General features: G+C 38.1%; 1 protein-coding gene across 1 annotated transcript in view; it reads left to right on the top strand.

Moving 5' to 3' along the window:
- Positions 1 to 338: 338 nt before the first annotated feature.
- The window catches only part of LOC118408711 (FERM domain-containing protein 5-like), a gene marked incomplete at its 3' end in the record, with an annotated part of 36,378 nt that continues 12,816 nt past the window's right edge, over positions 339 to 23,900 (top strand). The window contains exons 1-12 of the mRNA XM_035809567.1: positions 339 to 715; positions 9,275 to 9,379; positions 9,531 to 9,573; positions 10,263 to 10,341; positions 13,475 to 13,572; positions 13,832 to 13,955; positions 14,505 to 14,592; positions 15,087 to 15,175; positions 15,973 to 16,036; positions 16,712 to 16,800; positions 16,950 to 17,033; positions 19,838 to 19,906. Of these exons, the coding sequence (XP_035665460.1) occupies positions 605 to 715; positions 9,275 to 9,379; positions 9,531 to 9,573; positions 10,263 to 10,341; positions 13,475 to 13,572; positions 13,832 to 13,955; positions 14,505 to 14,592; positions 15,087 to 15,175; positions 15,973 to 16,036; positions 16,712 to 16,800; positions 16,950 to 17,033; positions 19,838 to 19,906 (1,043 nt within the window). The remainder of the gene's footprint in view (positions 716 to 9,274; positions 9,380 to 9,530; positions 9,574 to 10,262; positions 10,342 to 13,474; positions 13,573 to 13,831; positions 13,956 to 14,504; positions 14,593 to 15,086; positions 15,176 to 15,972; positions 16,037 to 16,711; positions 16,801 to 16,949; positions 17,034 to 19,837; positions 19,907 to 23,900) is intronic.

The raw sequence follows: 23,900 nt of genomic DNA, 5'->3' as shown, positions 1-23,900 counted from the left end.
GAAGAACAGCCTGCCATATAGACTAATGGCCAGGTGGTATTTATCTTTCTCAAAAGCAGACATCAATTCTCGTGCCATGTATTTTTTTCCAAGTCTCAAGTCTCATATACAGTAGAAGTCAGTTAATTGCACAATGGATTACCGGACACTTCTATGAATTGCATGGAATCCCCAAATTCCGTGAAGGTGCGGTGCATCTGGATAACGCTTTGTTGCACCACCCGAATAATTGCACGGAATATGCGGACAAACGGCTTCTCACTGTACAACGGCGGCCCCTATCTGTTTTTGCATGAAGTGCAGTAGTCATCTCGTCATTACTCAGAAGGCGGAAGTGGGATCATCGCAAGCTTATTTGCATCGATTATTGAATACACACCGAGCCACACACACAGCCATCATCGCCATGTTTGAACACATCGTGTGTTAGTTGATGAACTAGACTTCAATTGGTAGACCCACTGTAGGTTTTAGCTTCGTGTACATTCGGTAATCTTCGGTTGGCGCGCAGAATCCACGCGGGGGTTCCGTGCGGACCGTTAGCTTCCGGGTTTGAGTGCCGCGGGCGGGGTTGAGGAGAAGGAGACAGGCTCCAGGACCAGAGATGTTTCGGTTCGGCAGTCGGGTTTCTGTCCTGCCTCGGAGTCGGTCGGACGTGCGTTACCAGTGCACGGTGCGACTGTTGGACGACACGGAGGTCCAGTGTGATATACAGGTGGGGAGTGTACTTGAGCTTCAGCTTGACATTTGCCTTTGTTGTGATTTCACGGGGGAGGGGGGTACGGAGCCACACACAAAGGATCACCCATCGCGAAACATATGGGCACGATTGGCCGCTTAATGGGTAATGTTTTGTTCAATGTTTGTGTGTATAGGATTTAACGTTAATCTCTTTGAATAATCCGTTGTGTGGACAGCAATGCCTATGTCATGATACGTCTGAGTGGCAACGTTTGTGATATCCAAGGTTATCGAGAGAAAGGAACTCCATCTAAGTTACACAATCTTTGTTCTGCCTGTTCTTAAAATGCCCGCAAACCCAGACATATTACTGTACAGGTGCTTTGTACATGTGGTGGGCGGTTTCTGTGCCCTACATTTGCTGTGATCTCATAATCTGCATACATTTATAAGATGGTATTACAGGTAAATTTGTGGATGACAAATGGGGCTGGGCTATTGGACACAAGATAAGATTATTTATGATATGAAGATTAACGGATGGTGAGATGGATGCAGGATAGGAACGTGTCTAACTGGTCATATGTTTGCACTTAATTTGGATCATTATGCCTCCTCGACATGTATTTTTTTTTAGTTTTGTCTTTGTTATGATGTACTTTTGTTTCAGCCCATGGTGCTTAAATTTTTGGTTTACAACTTTTATTTTTATTTTTTTGAAGCAGTATGTGCCACTCTGGATAACTTTAGGGTCTATCTAATACCTGTTTAACAGTTTGCATAAAAATATTCTAAATCTGAATTGCTTCGGTTGGGACAGAATTCCCGTTGAAATTGACCGTTGATAAAGGACGGTCTGTGTGCATTATTCTGTGAGGCTTAATGAGCTATTGTAATCGTTACTGGCCCGCTCTAATTCAATTTTATGCTCTTGGTAGATTATTGCCAAAGCATAATTGTTCCCTTTAACATGTTATTCCTTATTCAGAATTCATTAATAAGCCTTAGTGTTTAATAGTAGTATTGCAAAATCGAACAGCAGATTGACTAAAAGTCACAACAGGGCGTCGGGTTGTGTTGGTGTTCACAGACAGGTTTTGCCAGACGCCCCAGGAATAAAATGGAATAATAATGTTCCAAGAACCTTTCCCCATAATGAGTGAATTTACAGTTATGCGTAACAGTGCCAGGATCCACCCATTTAAAAGTTTGAAAACTTGAAAGAGCTCATATCACTCACTCACTTATATAATTACTGTAGAATCCTCTTGCACGTGGTGCATTTAGCTAAACAGATGTATAAGGGTTTACCACCGGCCTCTGCTTACTGCTACTCGCTGGTAGTGAGATGTTGATCCTGCTCAGCTCAAGAGCCATGACATCCATCCAGTGGGTGCAGGGTGCTTGGGTTGAAGTCCAGTGTCCTGACAACTGAAGGAAGATGCTTTGGTAGAAATGGCAGATGTGATGTAGCTAATGTAGTGCAATCATGGTACTTCACTTAGCAAACTAAAATATCATTTTTAGTATTCCTTATTGTGTTTGGGTGTCTGCTTTATCAAAATATTGCTGACACCTGCAGCAACATTACTCTCATCAGTAGAATTGTCTCCCAGTTGGCTCTTTGTCAACCCCAGGAGTGATAATTATAGGAAACAATGATGAATGCACTTGTCTTCACAGGAGGAAGCCCGAGTAAATCACAGCTGCAGCAGACTCAAAAATAACATATTAACGTTACTCTTTTGTTGAGTGTACATTTAGCATAGTCATGTGATATATAGTTCGGCACTGGCATTTTAATTCAGGGAAGAAATCTCCTCGACATTGTTAGTGGAATTATGACTTCAGTTATTATACATGTATATAACCTATCTCTCAGAATGATAGTCTCTTATTACCTACAGCAGTCAATCAGATCATCACAACAGTCACAAGGGTTTTATTAAGTTTGTGTCTACCAGAGAACACATTTATATAAAACCTGAATATCTAGCATTGATTTTCCATACCTTACTTCATACCATTTTCCAGATTTGCTTAAACCTTAGTTAGAGTGTATCACTTTGATTATGTAAACCAACTCAGGCAAGCTAGATCCTCCAGGAACAATTGGTAGAACTCCCTCCTGACCTTCTGTCATAGAGAGGACAAACTTTGCCAAAGGGCAGCCTACATGTACTTACATGTAGTACCAGTCTTTTGATCTGACATTCAATGTGACATCAATGGCAGATATATATCTGTGTCATTTTTTACAGGACTGTGATGTCCTTGTAGAGACACTTTTTATATGCAAATCTGTGGCTGAAATGAGGATTGATAAATCAGTAAGCTGCATTATACAAAAATTATACAATATCTGATGCTTTGAAGGACTTGTGAATTGGTTGATGCATGATCATTATAGGATACACAAATTCTTCTCCCAATATTGTGACAGTCTGACAAGTTCCAGACAATCAATAGGTTTCACAGTTTGTCAGGGATTCCCTAAGCTAGGAAGCCCAGCAGCTATGTTAAAATGGCATGTGAATAATGTCATTATCATCAACACTGATTTACATATTTTTTAGTGCAATTTCTTTACTTCAACATGCAACATACAACATTCTTCTATTTCAAGGTATGATCATAAACAAATCTTTCATGCATTATTAAGACCTCACTTTCACTTCTTGAGGCACTCATGCAGGTACATTGCATTAAGACATATCAAGTAACAGACAAGGGAGAAATTAGAAGTATCGAAAATCTGGTTTTAAGCTGACTGGCTGAGTGACTCATACCAAGTATTCAGTTTCAATATTTCATTTGTAAAGGTGTAAAGGCTTTTGAATGAAAGGAAATAAGAAGCCCCTATCAGAAACCTCCAGAGACAGAATTCAGGTTCATAGTCAGATTTCAAGACTGTTGCTAATGTTCTACTTCAGTCATCTGGGAGTTGAATTGATAGGCAAGTCACAATATTAGCATTCCCCCACCTATTCTTCGTTCTAATCTAAGTGATACTGCAGTAGCATGTAGCAAAGTTTACAATGAGTCATAATTGGGACCTATCAGATTAGTTATCATTTGTGGTCAGGGAATGTGCTAAAAATGGTAAATAGTTCTTGTAGCAATGGAGCACTGTGATTTCAGGTTCATTACGCAGTTACGGCACCCCCGTTAAGTTTGTAACTCAGACAGTGTGCGTACTTCAGAAGGATGAAATAGAAGCCACTTGACTGTGTTAATGTGTAAGAGGAAAGATACACAACCTGAGGACATGCAAACATTTAGATGGTTTTCTCATGACCCTCTGATTTCTTGAGGCTTTCCAAGGTCAAATTCCTGAGGTCCTGCTGCAATATTTGGAGTAGTTGATAGCAGAAAGAGGGTAGCAGATGTGGAAATTACAGTCACCTTACTAGTAGGCAGTCTTTTGTCACTTGCAGTCATGTGTTGGTGTTAAGTCAAACATCTACCTCCTGGAAGTACATCTACTCCCAAATGAATCTAAAATCAAGCTGATACAAGAAGCAAATGGTATACATTAATATTGTTTTATTTCATGATGAAAAATTCTCATTTATCAAATTGATCCCCATTTGAGATTTCTCCATTCTCATTTACATATCAACAATGTTTCATGCTTTCTAGTCAGAATGTTGGCATTCTTCGTTTGTGGTTCAGGCCCTCAACATAACTCATAACATCAACTCTCATAATTTCACGGCCAGGTGCCATAATACAGCCACATAAAAAGTTGTTGTAGAAGCCTTCACAAGATTGTTTTGAATACCTATTAGTACTATCTGAAGTGTATCTACCTCAGGATTATTGATGCTACAGTAGTACATTTTAGATTTCCGTAAATCACTTTACATTCATGTATTTTCCTGCATGTTTTGCGGTGTTACCCACCTGGTGGAATTATGAGAGTGGATTTTAGCACACGACATGGTTTAATGCTTGTAATTGAAACACTGTAAGATTACTGCATTCACATTCCTCATCTACTCTATTCACTCTCTGTAGCAAGTATATCTCCAAATCACACCCTTCAAAATGTCTGTCTCTCATTACCAGCGACTCATGTACAATTTGTATGAAAGCTTCATGCTGATTACATCTATACTCCCACCCAATGGGTGATCGCTCCTGTAATGGGCAGGTCAGGTGACCCAGGTGATGGATTGAAACATGGAAAATTGTGGTGTCACAGGCATTAAGGGGGAGAAATCTGGGATTGAATTGATAGAATGATCAATACAAGGCGGCGGGGAGCCCATGAGGTTAGCAGGTCGGCTCTTGATAAATGAGCTGTCTACAATCGGTGGCCCATATTTATGGCTGTTCTGGCAGTAGGTACACATGTAGCGGGTATAGGTCAGAAATAACATTTAATATTTGATAAAGAATATTGACAAGCCAAATGGTGCATTTTGGTCTGATCAAGGAGACCTTCTTGGTCTGATGAGTATATCATAGAGAGGGTTCACACTTTCTGCATATATTAAGTCTGTATCATGAGGCAATATGTAACCTTACGGTCAAAATTTCCAAATTTTTCAAATGAAATGACATACATGTACAAATGTATGTGTAATGCACACCTAGGGACTGCATCCTATGCAACATGAACCTTTTGTTATGATGGGCCACCTGAAGTGTGCATCAGTTTATCATATTTATAACAAATCTCAAGTGTATTGTGGTTATTCATCAAGTGTGCTATCTGTAAGCTATCTCTGTATTTGTAATACGTTACTGATAAGTACAATATGCAATATTGGCATTCCCTATATACAATTAAATACGCTATGTACATGTATATGCCACTTACTAGTAGAGCTCTTGCCGCAAGACCAGCATATTACTGCTTATAAAGCACAAACATACATGTGTATAATGTACCTGCAGCACACTTGACCGACTTAGGACTGATGAACTGCGTATAGGTAATGTTTGAGCCATGTAACAGTAACAGTGTATGCTCAAGTGTGAATCAACCCTTACCAAGAAGGTCAGGTTGATCTTTTTGATTTGTATCACTTTGCAGTTTGTATCTAGCCTTGAGTCCAGCTTAAGTCCGCTAATGAAGGTCGCTTCCCGTTAAGTGAACAAGGCTGGACTCCAGGCTACTTTATAAGTGTGTGTGTGTGTGTGTAGACTGCGTAACTCGAGAAACTGTGGATGGTTTCAACTTCTGGAGCTGTTCTCTTCAAAAGATGTGTTTTCTCGAACTGGTATGACAAAGATAAAATACAGTATAGTGTATTCCACATCACCCTTGGTCCGAGCCCTCAGCCTTCGCTGTCGGACAATCCCACCCCCGGTCGAGCTGGTACCTCAGTTGATATGGAATACACCATGTTACAAAATGTATATTCTACATTGCATATTTACATTGTTTGGTGAGGGTATCAGATCATGGAACTTTAGTTCAGAAATTTGTTGGTATATAAAAGGTAATACCTGGTTTATAAATAAATGAAATGAAATTAAAAGTAATGCTGTTCATGTACCGTATTTAAGCACGGAATATTGTATTTGGCCCACTATAGGTGGATTTGTCCGAGGATAAAATTAGTTTGAGTTGGCAACTTTATCAAAGGACATACTATACAGATACTATGGATCAAAGTATATTTTTGATCCATGGAAATTAGAATTAATTTAAAAAGAATTATTTTAACTGTATTTTATTAGCTTGACTTCAAAAATCAAGACCACTTGTACAATGTATCAAGTTCACACAACAGGTGATCTAAAATTGAGCTTGACTTTCACCCTCCCAGCACCTACCCACACACAAAATACAATTTGTCCAGGTTCTTATATTATGCTGACCAGAAATAGTCAGACATACGCACACAAAAAAACACACAAAAATAACAAAAACAACACCTCCACTTTTCATGGAGGTAAGGAGTATTACTGCCACTGGCTGTGACAATAATGATAAGAACTGGGAATGGGCCATCAGGTATTTTGTCGGGTACCTCCCATAGAAATGATTTTGTAACCTTCACGCTTATGCACACAGTCGTTATGAAATGTAGAATTATGTTCCTTCCTGTATGAATACTGTCACATCAATGTGCAGAAGCAGTTCATAACATTGTCATACGTAAAAGGGTTACGTGTATGTTCTGCAATCAGTCACACTGCATAAAATCTCGGATCAGAAACGGTATGCCTCTGAAATCTCTGATGAGCCATATATGAACGCTTCTGGAATTTTATCATAAACTGCTATCACTACATGGGTGAGTCACTGCACCAAGTTATTAGTTATTTGGTTTACTGGTCAGACGTTGTTTTGATTCACAGGGCAAAATAGATCTTTTCAAACAAGCTTTGTGAAGGTCTGGTATGTTGAATATTTCCAGCCGAAAACTGTACAAATATGATTCTTAATGATAATCATAATCGTATGACATCAAAAGATTTGTACAAGTACTGGTACTGTCGTATAAAAAAAATTGTCTCCACATATTGATATATAACGTCTAATTTCAAGTGATAGTCTGGAGTAAGACGCGATCATCATATTTTCTTACAGGCCGTCTTAGGTAGACATAACCTGATTTTGTGAAAGTACCAATGCAACTGACTGCTTGTCTTTAGCGGTTTGTACAATGCACAGTTAGTTCAATGTTTGCTGGGTAGTATGAGTTATACCGTCAGTGCATGTCATTCTCATCAGGTCTTGACCTAGATTGTACTATTGAATGCACAGGTGCACCCATTTAGGTCTAGCAATCATGGTGCTGAAAAATCAATACATCTACACCCACACATCTACATGACTTGTAATGAGCACATTCACTGCTGTCGGTGTAAAATTCAAATGCACTCAAGAAGTGCAAGTGTGACTGAACTGGTAGTCTAAGTACTTTTATTGCACAAGTGATTAGATAGAATGACTAACTTGCAACAGTCTGTTTCAAACCTTTTTTTGTGCACACTCTTAAAACACCAGCTTTCACTACCAGTAGGGTAATATCCAACCCAATGGAGGAGGTCTGTGTTTCATCATTGATGTCTTAGTGCTGAAGATTAAACAGTCTCATCAAAGTATTCATCTGTCACAACCACCTGTTGTCTGTCTCCATTTCACAGCTGGGATTGACACCGATGTTGTAGGGCTCTCTTTGTAAACTGTCTGGTTTTAAAGCTGCTTAATTTTCAATGGAATAAAGGTTTATTAATATGTATTACTATGAACTTTATTGATTGATTTTATGCCAGGTTAATGTTTAATGTCAATACCTTGTTGGCTATTTTTCATGGTAGTACCCAATGAGTAACTGTATGACAACACTATATTGTATGGCATGTTGCCAAAACTGTGCCTCCAGGCTTTGGTTCGTACAAATGGTCAAGTTCAATGTGGCTTTCCTACCATCTGTTTTATATCCGATGCATGCTGGAAAGAATTTGACCTTAGATTTTTCATTTAGTCGTTAAGTCCGTGAGGCAGTGCCCAACAAGATAGATCAGCTAGCATGTTTGCAAGTTGAGCAACCTGAAACTGTAATCAATGGCTATTATAATACAAATTTGGTTTGCATGTAACTAACAGGTATGCATGAGCCTTCAAAGCCAATAATCCAATCTTTATTTCTAGTAAGCCTAGTCTACTAATTTATATTCAACTAAAATGACTCAATCATTCCTACAGCTAGCTTACATGAAAAATTTATTGGTTTCAGTTTGACGAAAATTTCATAGATATTAAGCTGGCTGTAATGCTAGTTCACCTACTTGCTAAGTTATCCGCATAGCAAGTAGACGGACATATAGCCTGTTTTTCCAAAATAATGCAGTTTGATATCCCTGAACAACCTGCAAATAAAGGTGAACGAGTATTACTTGTGCAAACTTAAATCGGTGAATATAGGCACCTTTGTTATACCTATAAAGTGACCACATATAATCAAATTCTCAGAAAAAGCGAATATTTGTGTCTTATGATAATCACATTTGCAATGACTATCAATGGCCATTTACCATTCTATTTCTGGTAGACCAAGAGGACAGTAATGACAAGAACCAATTGCAAATCTCCTACTACTAGACTCAGTAGTATGAGGTTTTGATAAAACTTATGCCATGTTGATTTGATAAATATGTTGACAACATCCACGTGCGCATGAATTTTCAGCTATTTCCAGAAAATAAAGTTTTCAGCCATATTGTAAATTGTACAAAGCAGTTGTAAAATGATAAAATATGTACCATAGATTAAAAAGGAAATGTTGGAAAATGGATACTAATGTCATAGCCTGCCAGAGTCAATTCCAAGGGCAAAGAAGTGAAAGAGCAAAAATAAAGAAATTCAATCTATCAGTTGGTCCTCCATACTCTGTGTGTTTAGTCATTTGGTCAACCTTCCTAACCACTTAGATTTCATAATGAAGGCAATTTTTTGACAGAATTTTCTATATAGTGTGCTCACAGCAATTTGGGGGTACACAAAGGATATCATCCATGTATTCAAATCAACGTGGCCTTATTTATTGCATTTCCTGCATCCAGTCATTTATAGAAAAATGACATCTGCTGATCATAAAATAAATGTTCCTGTCATATTTTTCCACAGAAAGATGCCAAAGGCCAGTACCTGATTGACCATGTGTGCAGCAGCCTCAACCTGCTGGAAAAGGACTACTTTGGGCTGCGGTTTGTTGATGCAGAGAAACAAAGGGTACTATGCCATATAACGTTAATGCAGGAAATGAATATGTGGTAATTTCAGACAGTTGGCACTTTCAGTAACTCGGGCAATGAATATACACATTACAATGACATAGAACTTATTTCATGACTACTCCTTACTGTTTCTGTCCAATTTTCAGCATTGGCTGGATCCAGTCAAGAATGTATGCAAGCAGATGAAATGTAAGTCAGTGTTTTTATGTCTCCATCAACATTGTGTACACTTTAAACATCATTTTACTCTTGAATCCCCCTCTACATGTATTTCGTGTGTCACAAAATTGTGACCTTTTTCCATTACATGGGGAAGAAGAACACATGTGCTTTTTGTATTATTCATGATTCCTGATTTGATACATACTTCTACTCTAGATCTAGCATGTCATTCCTTGAAATATAATCAGTAAAATCTGAAAGAATAACCTTTTGAGATTATCATTACCTTTGAATATAATTATACAGAAATGATATCATAGATAATAATTCTTCCCGTAGGAAACTGATCTTACATGTATTTCATTCATGTAAGTTTGATGCTTCCATTATTCATTTTTGGACATATCATGACAGAATACCCCAGATTTTCTCTGAGTTGGGCATATACCCCAAAAGAGCCCACCTTTACCTTCATCTTCAACTGACTGATACAGGCCATCAACACAAGAACACAAGATCATATTTGATTGTTAGAGAAAAAATGATAATGTACATGTAGAAATCAAAATGGAAGTTCCCTGATTTTTCATGTTTGTGCTGTAACTATATTTATCCTTCTTCAATTGTAAGAATACATGTTATGTTGCTGCTATAGTGTATGCTATGTGCAGCATTACAAGTCTCAGCAATGTTGCATTCTCCCATTTTCCCAACAGCAAACCCTCCTTTCCTGCTCTGCTTCCGTGTGAAGTTCTACCCACCAGAGCCATCCAGACTACATGAAGAGATAACCAGGTATGCAATCTTGACTGAAATTGTCATTCAACCTACATGTATATAGCGCTAGTTCAGCTTTATCCATGGGGTAACCTATATCCGTTGGTCTAAACGACAGGGTACTGTAGTATTTAGGGATCAGGTCGACGAGCGACTGTTTCAAACAGCATGATTTGAAAATATTACAATTTGAAACCACAGTCTGACAACTGGACATCCCTAAAATACCATGTTTAAAAACAAACAACGGATAAAGGTCACCCTGCAGATAAAGGTGAACTAGCATTACTACTGTCAGCATTGGTCAAAGTACATTGTTGTACAAAGTTGTCTTAGCTTAGTAACAAGTAGGGATATTAATGCTCCCAGACATTTGCCATTGAATTCTGATCCTCTTTACGACTTATTAGTTTGCATATAAATCAAGGAATCAATGTTTGTTAAGGAGGTTTGTAAAGTAGATATTTACTGACAGGATTATGCCTCAGCCAATCTAACACAAAAGCCATGATTATTGTTCTAAGATTTGTTCCCATTTTTGTGTAGGAAAGTCACAATTTGTATGCAAACTATGATTCAGACATATCCCAACACATGAAGGCTTTTTTTTGTTATGCCCTCACATTTCTCATGCTGTGCCAGTGAGTATGATCAAGTATGTCCCCACAAAGGACTGAGAATTTTAAATTCATAGATGTACTGCCAAAAAACTATGTTTAGTTACATGTTACTGTCAAAGGCACTTGAAAGCAATTGATTGTTCCTTGGAATGGCAGGAGACATTAGGATTTATATACTGACCTACAGACTATGTTGTCCTTTACTGTTATACCTCCCTGTTCCACTGCATGAAACAAATAAATAGTCTCTCTTCTAGTCTCCTCACTTACTCCTAGTCTCCTAGTCACAGAAAAAATAACTCAAGACTCTCATTTCGTCTTCTATCTTGAATAGCCTGAGCACATCATGTCAAATGGCAGTTTGGTAACCTCTGTGTCAAATACTTTCTCACCAAGTTGACAGTAATGGCTGTGCCCTTTCCTTTGCCTCATTTGGCTTGTGCCTCAATTTGTGAAGGCCAACTTGACAGGCCCATAAACCTTCAATCACCTGACATCTCTGCTGGCTGTGGGATAGTCTGCTGAACTACATAATATACCTTTATGTTCCCTTGTGAGGTAACGCTAGATCACCTTTATTCGCGGGGTAACCTATGTCTGTTGTTTTTAAGAACAGCAGGGTATCTTGGGATATCGAGTTGACTGACTGTGGTTTCAAACTGCAGTATTTTTTTTAATATTGCAATTTGAAAACTGTCCGTGGGTATTTGTGTTTTTGTGCTTGTGTCTATGTGTTTGTGTATGTTTATGTGTATGTGTATGTGCATACGAGACTGTGTGTGCGCATCTATGTGTGTGTGTGTATGCATTCATGCGTGTGTGTGTGCATGCATTCATACATGTGTGTGTGCATTTCTGAATACAATTATAATAAATTTTAATATTAAAAAATCAACAGCAGACTGACACAGCGCCTGCATCATTAACTCCCAGCTCATGAAAAAACAGACTTTTCTTCAAACAACCTTTACTCCTTTGCTAATTCTGTCTTTGCCATTACTGATGGCATTTCAGAGGTTGATGATAAAGTTAGTGCTGCATGAAATGTGCCAGCTGCTAGTCTTTATTTACAAGTTCAGAAGAGTAGTTCCTATTTCAGGGTTGAACAGGCACTTGATGATGCTGTAAACTTCTCTGGTGAAACCATGAAATCTGATAAGGTCCTTGGATCTGTTGGTTTATCTTTCCAAGTGTGTAAATTGTGGTTTGCTGCTGGCAATGTAAGGTTTCCACAAAGGGAATGAGTGCGTAGTGAAAAGACAGTGATTGATGGGTTTGCTGTTGACTCCAAATGAGCAGATCAGAATGTAATTCTTCATCTTAGGATCTTATATCATTACCCAAGGTTATATTTTCTAAGGTGTTTGTATGTATGTGGTTGAACAGCATAACTCAAGGGGCTGTGGATGAATTGTTATGAACTTTTGTGCCTTAATGGCCTTGTTCTACAGAAGAAATGCTTAGATTTTTGGCCCCTGGTAGTGTTTCTTGGTACTGTAGCAGAACTTCTGACTTTGAATCCTGTGTTCTGGACAAACTATGGTCATTATTTTGGGGTAGTGAATAGCTCCTGTGCTATGGAAGAAATTACATGTAAACCTAAGAGATTCTCCTGTAGACTCAACAAATTACCCATTCAGTAGATTTACCCTGTTTTTTCCCTATGCACTCGTTCCCAGACTTAAACCTTGAGGGAATCTTATGTACCTTGTACCCAGCAATATTAATGTACTCTGCAAGAAATAAAAGACTGCTTTCAAGAAGTGAAAAATGGATGACCTTTCCCAAGAATTCATTTCCTGAACCTGTAAAGAAAATCAATTTCGTGACCTTTGAAACAAAAAACAACAACACAAAAAAACGGTCTCCCGGTCTCCCCATGTCTTTTATCTTTCTCAACTGTGGCGATTCCGATATTAACATGCTTTAAACCAGAAAGGATTCTGTCAGAGAAAAATGTGTGTAAGGGTGGTTGTCCCTTTTACTCATTCGAGTGTAGAAAATTGGCTCCATCAGCCGGGCATAACCTACTGGACAAAGTGTAGCATATATCACTCTAAATGTGGTGATGGGTCCTAATGGTATTTGGAATACAGTTAGATAAATTACTAGTTGGCAGGAAGATATGAACTTACATGCTTTTCAAACATATGAAGTCTTTTGTTATTGTAAACTAATAGCTGCTTTAATTTTGGTGCTGTGATAAAATGTTGTGATACTTATTTCATTATTGAGACAAGTTTCAGGTCTTCTTTAATAGCTGTGTATTTTTCTTACAAAGGCAACCTGACTTTGTTTATGCTTTAGACTGCAGTACTTACACGACCTACAAGGAGGAGCTGCTGACACATAACACAAAGCACTACATTTTGTACCATCCTTTGGATTTTGTAACAATTTGACATCCTGTGCAGGTTGGAACAAACTATACAACATGTGTATGTATCGTAGAATATGTTTGGCTAGGTGCTGGCCTTCAAGTAAAATTTATTCACATTGATGTGTCTAGATGATCGTTGTCTTTTTTTCAGATACGAGTTGTTTTTGCAGTTGAAAAGAGACCTCCTACATGGCAGGCTTCTATGTAGCACAGAGGATGCTGCCCACCTAGGGGCCTACATCATCCAAGGTGAGCAGACATGCAGTCTAAAAGTTGATCTTAATGGGGTACCGGTTCAGATGATATGATTATATATGCAGAGTTTGCACTTACGCTGAGTAATCACAAGACTTCCACGGTCATGTGGCCTTAGAGTATTGAGACTGATGGCTATATTCAATCACAGCCAAATCAATCCGATATCGTTTTGGTGAGGTAAAAAAAAATCAAACATCTCCTATTGTTGTACAAATGATCTCTGCATGATTAACTGTTCCTGTTTCCTCAGCTGAGCTTGGAGACTATGATCAGGATGATCACCCACATGGCTACGTGTCAGAGTTCAAGTTGTTTGCCAAGCAGTCAGCCAAACTGGAGCAGAAGGTGACAGAGCTCCACAGAGAGCATACCAGGTAGGTCATGTGTCTGACACCTTTTTTGATAATCTGATGGCATTTTTTGGACGAAACATCGCAAGTCAGTGACATATATTCTGGTCCGTCTACCAAGTTGCTTAAATGAATGAAGACCTTTATTGTACATCAAAAGTTGGATTTTGAATTTAATGAATGGTATACATGTTGCATATAATGCGAAAAGTGTACAGAAATGTTTCTTGCCTTGTTTACAAGAGATGAATGGAACCTGTTACATGTTAGATATGTATGTTATGGATCTGTCCTTGGTGCTGATTTGCTAATCATGTCACATTGCCTAAGACTTACTGGCATATCAGACACACAGATACACGTAACTGCAATGCAGATAGATCTAACAACGCTTCCTTGCCCAGAACTGTAAAATAAGGCCAACTTATGTCAGGAAATAGTTGTGTTACTTTTGTAATAATAGTTTCTGAGTATTACATACTGGTACAGTTACAGACTCCCATAACATGTAATTCAGATATTGTTCTACTTATGATTATATCCTTATGCATTCTTTATCTAAAATGTGCCCAGGGGCCAAGCACCAGCAGAAGCAGAGCTGAACTTTCTCAGGAAAGTGAAGGAACTGGAGACATATGGACTGGATCCCCATCCAGTAAAGGTGTGGGCATTCTTAGGCTAGTAAAGATGACTGTCTCCAGAAATAGATATTGTTTACATCTTGAGGACCTTCTAAAAGAAACAGTTTGCAATGATAATTCAGGTATATTCTGAAGGTACAATGTTAAACTTTGTGCTAGTACAAATATAATGAACTAATTGTGCTAATTGAGCAAATTAAGTGGAAAAGCTGGAAAATGAAAGGAATTCTCCCATTGCAAAAGCTTTTTGTTGGTATTGACATATACACTCTTGTGTCAGGGGTGCCTAAGTATTCATTATGATCCTTATGTTGTATGAATTCCATAAGGATTGTGCGATTCTTAGTAGTGGATCATATGTTTGTCGTAAGGATTGTATGTTTGTCGTAAGGATTGTATGTTTTCTGTAAGGATCATATGAATACATAGGCACCCCTGTGTATATCTATATATATGATGATGATGATGTATATCTATATTACTTAACTTGTACAATATATTGCTGCATATACAGGATGTTCTTGGAAGCCAAATGTATCTGGGGTTCACACATCAAGGAGTGGTCATTTTTCAAGGCAACAAGAAGACACACTTCTTTAAGTGGTTAGTATTAGAAACATACTGTAGACAATGATACCAAGGCTTCTATTCTAACCCATAATATCAAATTTTGATTATCATCAGTGACATCTGGTGAAAATCATAGAAACTGCAGGCAAGCAAGGCATGCAGATCTCTCCAATTTAGCTGCCTAATGCCACAATACAGGCTTTTCATTTGATGTCATGTGCACCATGTTGATTTACAGCATATGTCTGTAAAACACACAAAGATGCTACAGCTTAATTGATCCAATTGTCCACCAACATGGTCACTGAGGGATTCAAATTATAATTACTATGACGTCAATGAAAAGCCTGTAAACAGTTATCAAAGTTGTTTACGTATGAAATTGTACATATAGGTACAAATGTAGGTTATGCATATTTTCTATTGCACATACATGTGTACCTTATGTATAAATATGGATTCCATGGCCAAGAGAGAGCACTTTCATGCTTGACCTGTGACAGAGTTTTTTTTACAGCATTCGATGTATGGGAGTGGGTTTATTGGAATATATGTATGTGGCAAAATATGCATGTACTGTATGTAACGCAAGTTCACCTTTATCCGCTGGATAACCTTTATCCGTTGTTATCAAAAACGGTATTTTAGGAAAATCAAGTCAATGGACGGTGGTTTCAAACTGCATAAAAATATTGTATCTTTAAACATATTGCACCGTCTGTCGACTTAACATCCCTAGATACCCTGGTTGAAGAAACAACGGATATAGGTTACCCCGTGGATAAAGGTGATCTAGCGTTACTTAGTGTACTAAATGTTTTTTTTTTTAGGAGAGATGTTCAGAAGTTCACCTATGACAGCAAGTCATTCCATATCTACATTGTTGCTAATGAGGTGGGTCATCCTCCTTCTTGTGGAATGGGAAGGTCAGATACATGTATGTTGAAGGGTTAGGGAAAATCAGATACATGTGCATGTCAGGAGCTATTAATCTAATAATAGAACAGCATTGAAATGGTGTAGATGGGCATCACAAGACATTGTGACGTCACTCCGGTAAACTGATTGGTTTGACGTACATGTAGATTGATTTTGCCTGTTAAAAAAATACTGCAATTATACTGTTTATAGCATTTAGTCTGTTTGCTTTCCTGATAGAATTCAATCGCAATTTTTTGTCACAATGATGATGTGGGATAAATCCATTTTTAGTCAGATGGAACAGGACAGCTGAAAGTGGTGTACATTACATTGTTAGCTTCTTACTATTCTACAGGGATGATAGCAATGTTTGTTTGTTTGTATACTGCAAATTTATAAGATTTTATAAAAGATAAGATTTCATCAAAATAGCTCCAAGCAGATGTCACCATGTTGTACGTACGAGAGCAACAGAATAGCAAAGCTAAGAACAACACATCTTAACGCAAGATTTCATGAAGATTCCATACAATTGCCAAAAAAATCATACACACCTTTAATTGAGCATATTTGAAGCCTATTTCATGCATTATATTCAATTCAAAGACAAGAAACAGATAACATTACATTGTGTGTATTTTTTTTCAGAAGAAGCAGATCTATGACTTCCGTTGTACCACTCCAGCAGCTGTAAAACACCTCTGGAAATGTGCCGTGGAAAATCAGGCATTCTTCAGGCAAGACCAATTACTATTTACTGCTTCAGGTTTATTTTGAGCAATTACTTGAAGAAGATTTTAGATACATGCCTTTTCTTCTTGTTGAACAAGGCTTTAGACAACTTGCAATGACAGGGCACTGATTAGGTTTTATTTGGAATTTTCAGTTTCGAGAAGTCTAGTGACGTGACACTCCAGCGGTCAGGCCTGGCTCGTCTGGGCTTTCTCCGAGGGAGTCGCTTCAGATTCAGGTGAGATATGTGCTTCTGATGGCCTTTGTTCCTAATGGTCAGAAAGCAATAGATCTAAGTTTTATTTCATTCGAACAAATTTCTTCATTAAGAAATATCACTCAATGTGTGGTTTATCTATGAAGACTTCTTCAAAGTTTGTATGATTCCCTGTATGCATGTAATGAGTACTTGTACTGGTGGAGCCATAGCTCTCAGCCCTTTACAGTAAAATACTGTGTAGCACAGGCTACTTGATAGTTTTTTTTTTGTCTAGGAAGCTTGGAATAATTGATGGATAACATTACACGGAAAAAGACTAAAATCCTTTAGACTAAAAGACAAAAATAGGTATTGAATTTTGTAATCTACTTCTGGAAGGACATACACATGTACCTTGTATAACCTCAGGCAATGTTTGTGATTTAAGAAAGGCCGAAGTATAATGGCAGTATTTTGAGGTTATTGGTTTTTTGGCAATCAGTGAGGGCTCCCTGTACCCGATAATGGAGCATAATGATGGGGGTTAATCAGACGGCTCGTTACGCTTGAGAAATACAAGTCTATGTTTATCCAATTAATGGCCTTCTTTACGTAGGACTACGTATTTAGGCCTTAGTAAGTCAATTCTGTCAATTTTTTGTCAGAAGACTTAAAAAATAGTGTAGAGGGGGACATATAGTCGAAGGGCCAATGCTCTAGAACACGCTTATTTTACAAAACAGCGAAAACGACGCCACGCGCCTCTCCTGTGAAACTAGCCTTTACTTATTAAATAAGTACTCATAGCATATAAAGTTGGTTGACTACAAATCCATGAGATTTGGCATGCTGAAAGCGCAGGATTCAGCGCGTCTCATCATGGTCAAATCATTGGTATTTGTTGAGTTACACTTTGAAAAATCGTTCCATGAACATCGCACACTTTACGGGAAGTTTGTTGGCTTTTAGCAAGCATAAAACGTTGATGAAAGTTCTTGAAAATCGGTTTGCTGATTTTCAGAGACATTACCTTTCATTTGATATATAGCTTATTGTCGACTGGAGTGGTTGATAGCGCAGCACCCAAATAGAAAATGGCCACTATGTTGAAATCAAGACGCCGCGCTGCGCGCGTTCCGAACACAATTGGAACGTGTCGGCCAAGTAGAAAGCACGGGACTTATGGTAATCTTTGTCACGGGATCGTAAGCTCCTAAAATTCTCCATCCGTCTTAAAGTTGATATGATGATTCTCCAAAAACTTAGCTTTCACTTGATATATATCTATATGTCTCTTTAAATGGTTTGTTGCACAATGGTACAACGCTGAAAATTGTCACCTCGTTATACAGACGCGGCACCTAGCGTGTTCTAACTCGGAACGCGGTCGCTCTGCATACAATCACGGAACTAGACGGTCAAATTTGTCACGGTGTTGTAAGCACGTAGAGTTCATGAATATTCTTGAAAATGTGTGTAATGATTTCTAGAAACCTTTCCTTTCATTTGATGTATAGCATTTTGTCGACTTGATTGGTTGATAGCCCAGCACCCAAATAGAAGATTTTCACTCCGTTATAAAGTACGCGGCTCCTCGTGCGTTCTACCGCGGAGCGTAGTATCTCATCGTGTAGCTGTAGAACTTTGTAACGGCGTTACAATCATGACGAGTTCTCTATCCCTCTTGAAATTTCTGTGTTGGTTCACGGAAACCTTAGCTTTCATTTGATGTATAATTTATTGTCGACGCTATTGGTTACTAGCATAGTACTGGCATATAAAAATGTTCACTCTGTTGAAGACGCTGCGCCCCGTACGTTCTACCGTGGAACGAGGTTGCCCAACGTGTTGTCGCAGGTTTTCTGGTGTAAACTCGTTGCTCCTGAAATTAACCAGGAAACTTTGGTATCATTGTAAAGGCAATGAAATGGACTATCACACTGTGGCATTAGATAATCGGATCTAGGTGAATTGTAAAACAGATAAGGACAAGTAGACTGGACAAAAATTGCTAAAGTTTCAAAAGCCATAGTGCCAGATGTCATTTTGTAACGCGCAAAATGTGTACATAGTTGTGCTGGAAAAAATCCTGTAGATATGAAAAAGTATAAACATTATACAAGTCTAAGGTCTCTTTGTTGCACCACAGACAGTTGTTTACATCCATGCAACGGCCTCAAGCTGTGCCCCGACGTGCGCCGTGTCTTCAGAGAACAACGCGTTCTATATGATCTGAGCCGTTTTATAAAACCCCGGAAGTAGAACCGAATATTCGATGCTTGGCCCTTCGACTATAACATCATTTTAGTATTCAAATATATTCCTAGTGGGACCAAAACTTCCTCAAACCAATTAGACCACATTACTGCCGATTGCATTGTGCCGTTGTCATTGTCATTGCCAAAGCAAGGAGCTTTCCAATGATTAGGCTGGAACAAAATATGAGTTGTTCTTTATCCTCTTATGTCTTTCCACCATCAGCAGACAAAGGCCTAATAGATCTATAGTGGTACCTTTGTCTACTTCTCCTAATTTGTTTTTTATTCTGAGTATACATGTACATGTATACTATGTCACTAAGGTTACTGATCCTTGCTGGCCCCATTCCATTTCTCAAGGACCTGAAAAGATTTCTCACAAAATGGTATGAATATTTGATATGTAAGTCCAAATCTCCTACTCCAGTGTTATTTTTGTATTATTTTTTTCAATAATAATTGCAGCTTCGTACTGAAAAGTAGCGAAATGCTCAGGCTAGTTTGCAATTTGCATTATTGAAAAGAAGTGAAATGCTGGACAAAGCTTTAAATTAATGTCACTTGGTCACCTTTTATTCCTGCCAGTGGTCGGACTGAGAAGGAGGTGAGCGCAGAGAGTGGGAAAATCAGCCGACAGGAGCCGCAGGTGGTCAGGTCAGGACCAGAGTTGTTGTTTCGTGCATTTGACAAATGATTAAGTTGTAACTTTTGACAGAGAAATGAAGATAAGTGGCTGCCTCAGGTGCTTGTAATTATGTCCAAGAAGATTTATGTTGTTCTGTGGCCATGCAGCTATGTTCTATAGTAATAATGAATGCTCATTACTTCTCCTGAGTTCTTGGAAAGGGGATTAATTTATAATTGACGGTTCTAGAAGAATGACTTCAGTGTGTAATGGACCTTTGGTATTAACCTTTTAATACTTAATTCTCTCAGCCTTTAAGAAATATCAGTGATGCTATCTATCACAATGATAATGGTGTTTTTAAATTACATGAAATGTTTGTCTAGCATAAGGGCCATGATAACATTGAGTGTGATTCTTTAATGTTCAATTCAGAATCTTAATTCAAGAGGTCAATTTTTTTGTTTCTTGCTTGGTAAGGAATCATTTTACTCAGTGTGATGATATCAAAACTCACAATTCTGCAAGGCATCTTAAGGCTACCATATTAAAGATAGTAATAATATGGCTGAATACCAGGCTTAACTATAAAAGAAGACAGAAGATACTCGGAAGCTATAATATGGCTGGATACCAGGCTATGCATAGTTCTGGTCCATGAAAATGCAAGCGGTAAAATACTTACTGCAGTCATGTGCGTGACTGCAAATCTTTAATGGTCGTTGACTGTAAAACATGTCAACAGTAGCTGTTTATGGTGCCTGACTGGAATTTCTTACCAGAACATATGGAGACATTTGAGATCAAAGACTTTTCTGTATTTTTCAAGGAAATTTTTCTACTTTTTCTACCATTTTTCTATCAGCAGGTAACCAACTTTTTACTCAATCATCTGATTTTAAAAGAAATGAAAAAGCTTTCAATGGATACTGGTGACAATATTGAAGGCTGACTCTCTCAGTCTGACTGTTAACACTAGTTCACCTTTATCCGCAGGGTAACCTATATTCGTTGTGTTTACCCACACGGTAATAGGGGATGTCAAGTCGACGAACGGTGGTTTCATGTTGTAATATGTTCAAACTATTGTAGTTTAAAGCTATTGTCTGTTGACTTGATATACCTAAACACCCGTTTTTGAAAGCAACGTATATAGGTTGCCCCTCAGATAAAGGTGAAGTAGCGTTACTGACTAATATGTGATTGTTATAGTGTTCTATGTAGACATACAACAACTGTAGATGGCATAATTTAAAACAAATGTATCCACAGTTGTGAGAAAGTGGGCATCAATCAGTCTTTGATGTAGATGAGAAGATCTTACAGCATCTATCAATCTGTTTTCTTTTTTGATTGTGCTTCAAGACACTTGATATGCATGTAGTCTCCATACAGGGATGTTGCAATAAGGTTTGGGTTATAGTCTGGTTGCCAAGGTTTCCTAAGCAAGAATCCTCCACTTACACATATTTAAGGAGTCGTTTCTCATCTCCCTTCTCCCAACTGCAAATTTGACACAGTCCATCACAGATTATGAAACCATTAGACTTGCTCAATGATGTAGCTCAATGGCAAAGATACACCCAGCAAAATTACGCTTTCACGAACACACTACTTTAAAATTTCATGGCTGATCAATGGTAAATGGGTGTAAAATTCAATAAACTAGTGTAGAAGTCCTTGAATGTCCTTCATGAAGTATAGAACAACTGCTGCCATGTCTGTATAATGTCACGCTCATATCGACCATAGCCTCTTGGCCATTACAGAAATACCCATGCTCAGTTGTCAATTCAATCTACTGCTAGCAATGCCATAAACTTTACATTTGTGGAAAATGTATAAATGAGCCAGAAAAGTGCAGGCTGTTACTGTAATCCAAACGTTACCTGATGATATATACATTTGAAGTTGTGCATTTACATGTATATGGGTAATGTTATGTACTTAATGATTTGACATGTCACACTTACAGTGTAGTATCTTGTGGAAAAATTTTCTGTGATCATGTTAGTCTGCACAGTGCATAACCTTAATTTAGCATTCTGCAAGATCATGTTAATTATGGATAGTGATTGTGAAAGTTTAGAATACAAAAGGTATTTTTTATTTTCTGATATCATTTAAAAGTATAACATTAAACATTTGACACTACTTTACCTAAGTCCGCAGGGTAACAAGTATCCAGGATTTTTAAGAACAGGATGTTCAGACTGATTTAAATCCTACTTTGTAACATCAGTAATACCGGCAGAAATGCAAACTTGACAGGCTAACGTATTCAGAACACTGTCTGAAAACCTTTGATAATCCTGCGTTCAAAGAAGATGTCATCAAAAACTTTCCACCCCAGAATGAAATGGATTGACCTCGTCATGGGAGGATTTGATCTACAGTGTTCGCTTGCTGGAGGAATGGCTGATTTTCTGCAAAGTGGCCGTGTGGAACTGAATGCCCGTTTGTTGGGATTCTTTTGTTCTTAGATAAGTTTATATCTCTAGAACTCCCTTCTTCTTCCCAAGAAAGGAATAACATCTAATGATAAAGGTAATTAGTCGCAAGATGATTATGAGGACAGTCTGTGTAACGCAAACTCCGCTATCCGGAGCTTGTAGACTCCTCCCCGCGGCAATGTAGGACGGGCCTGAGAAGCACGATTAAATCAGGCTAATTATGAGGAGTACTAGTATTCTACTCGTGGAAAACAGTTGTGGTGCCAAAAAAATGCAGCCAGTCTCAACGCCATGGGTGATCCTGCAATATTTTTGTATCAACAGGACTGGAGAAGAAATGTAACAAAATTGTATAGAATCAGCGACAAAGGTGATCGGTAATATTGGCATGTAAGAGAAAGAAATGATGGTTCATTTTTTTGCAAGATCGTTGTCAATTTACTCTTACCAAAAAATGAATCAGATTTAGGGAAACGCTAGTTATACTTTTAAAAAGTTGCAATGCCTGAAATCCTGCTTGAGGACATTTCGTTGTTTCCTCAGGTAGAATCTCTGCAAAGTGACATCTAACTCAGCTACATGTATAATCTTCATGATCTTTTAGTAAGTCATGACAACTGAGAATATGACCCTTTCACCAGCTGTGGGTTATTACAGAGCTGCCACTTCCCACATCAATTCTAATGCTTTTCCCACTTCATATGACCTCTACTTTAGGCTACATATTACACTCTTGTAGCTGTCTCCATTGGATATTGATTTCCAAAATCCATGCTATATTGTATTCTGTCAAAAGAAACCCAAGATGGATGGTGTTAAGGTACTGAGAAAATTTTATCCTGTTTCTTGTCAATTGCACAGATGGATGAACTCATATTTTCACTTCTTAGACTCCTACCTTTCCAGCAGAAACTTCACAAAAATATATAGGATAAATTCTAAAAGTATAAACATTTTTGTTAAGCCGAGGAGCTTTACATGTACACATCCAGTTCGATACATGTAGAATAGTTGCCGTTGCCATGTATGTGATAGTGTATGACAACCATGGGTGTCAGTGAATGTTACAATGATGATTTGAATAGCCTTTATGTAGAATGTCATAAATCAGAGATATGGAAATGGTGCAGAGAAAATTGATTGCTCAGATGTTATCAATTTGTCAGGGGCCTTCAACATTTACAAGGAGATCAGAACAGGAGCAAGCTTCTCATGCCTTTATATGTTGGATCTTTTGTCATTCACTTTCTAATTACCTCCATAGAAAATTGAGTTTTTGTTTTTTGAATGTGTATGCATGTGTGTTTTCCGGATATTTGTGGTCAGCATAACTTTAGAACATCTGTACGGATTGTAATGATATTTGGTATATGGATAGGGGTTGAGAAGGCAAAGGCCAAGGTGAATTTTTGCCCCCCTGGTATATGACCTTGGTGCTGCAGCAGAAGTTTTAAAATTTGCATTTTTGTCCTACACATTGTGTCTTTGTTCTTTTCTGGAAGGTTCAGCCCCGTAGTGTATTCTGCTTTCAGTCATCTTAAAGAATTAGAAAATTGTCACAGGTTTGTCA

The sequence above is a fragment of the Branchiostoma floridae genome, chromosome 2 (assembly GCF_000003815.2).
Source record: "Branchiostoma floridae strain S238N-H82 chromosome 2, Bfl_VNyyK, whole genome shotgun sequence".
Lineage (NCBI taxonomy): Eukaryota > Metazoa > Chordata > Leptocardii > Amphioxiformes > Branchiostomatidae > Branchiostoma > Branchiostoma floridae.
Note: the sequence above shows the minus strand (reverse complement) of the source record. Positions and strands in the feature narration are given on the sequence as shown.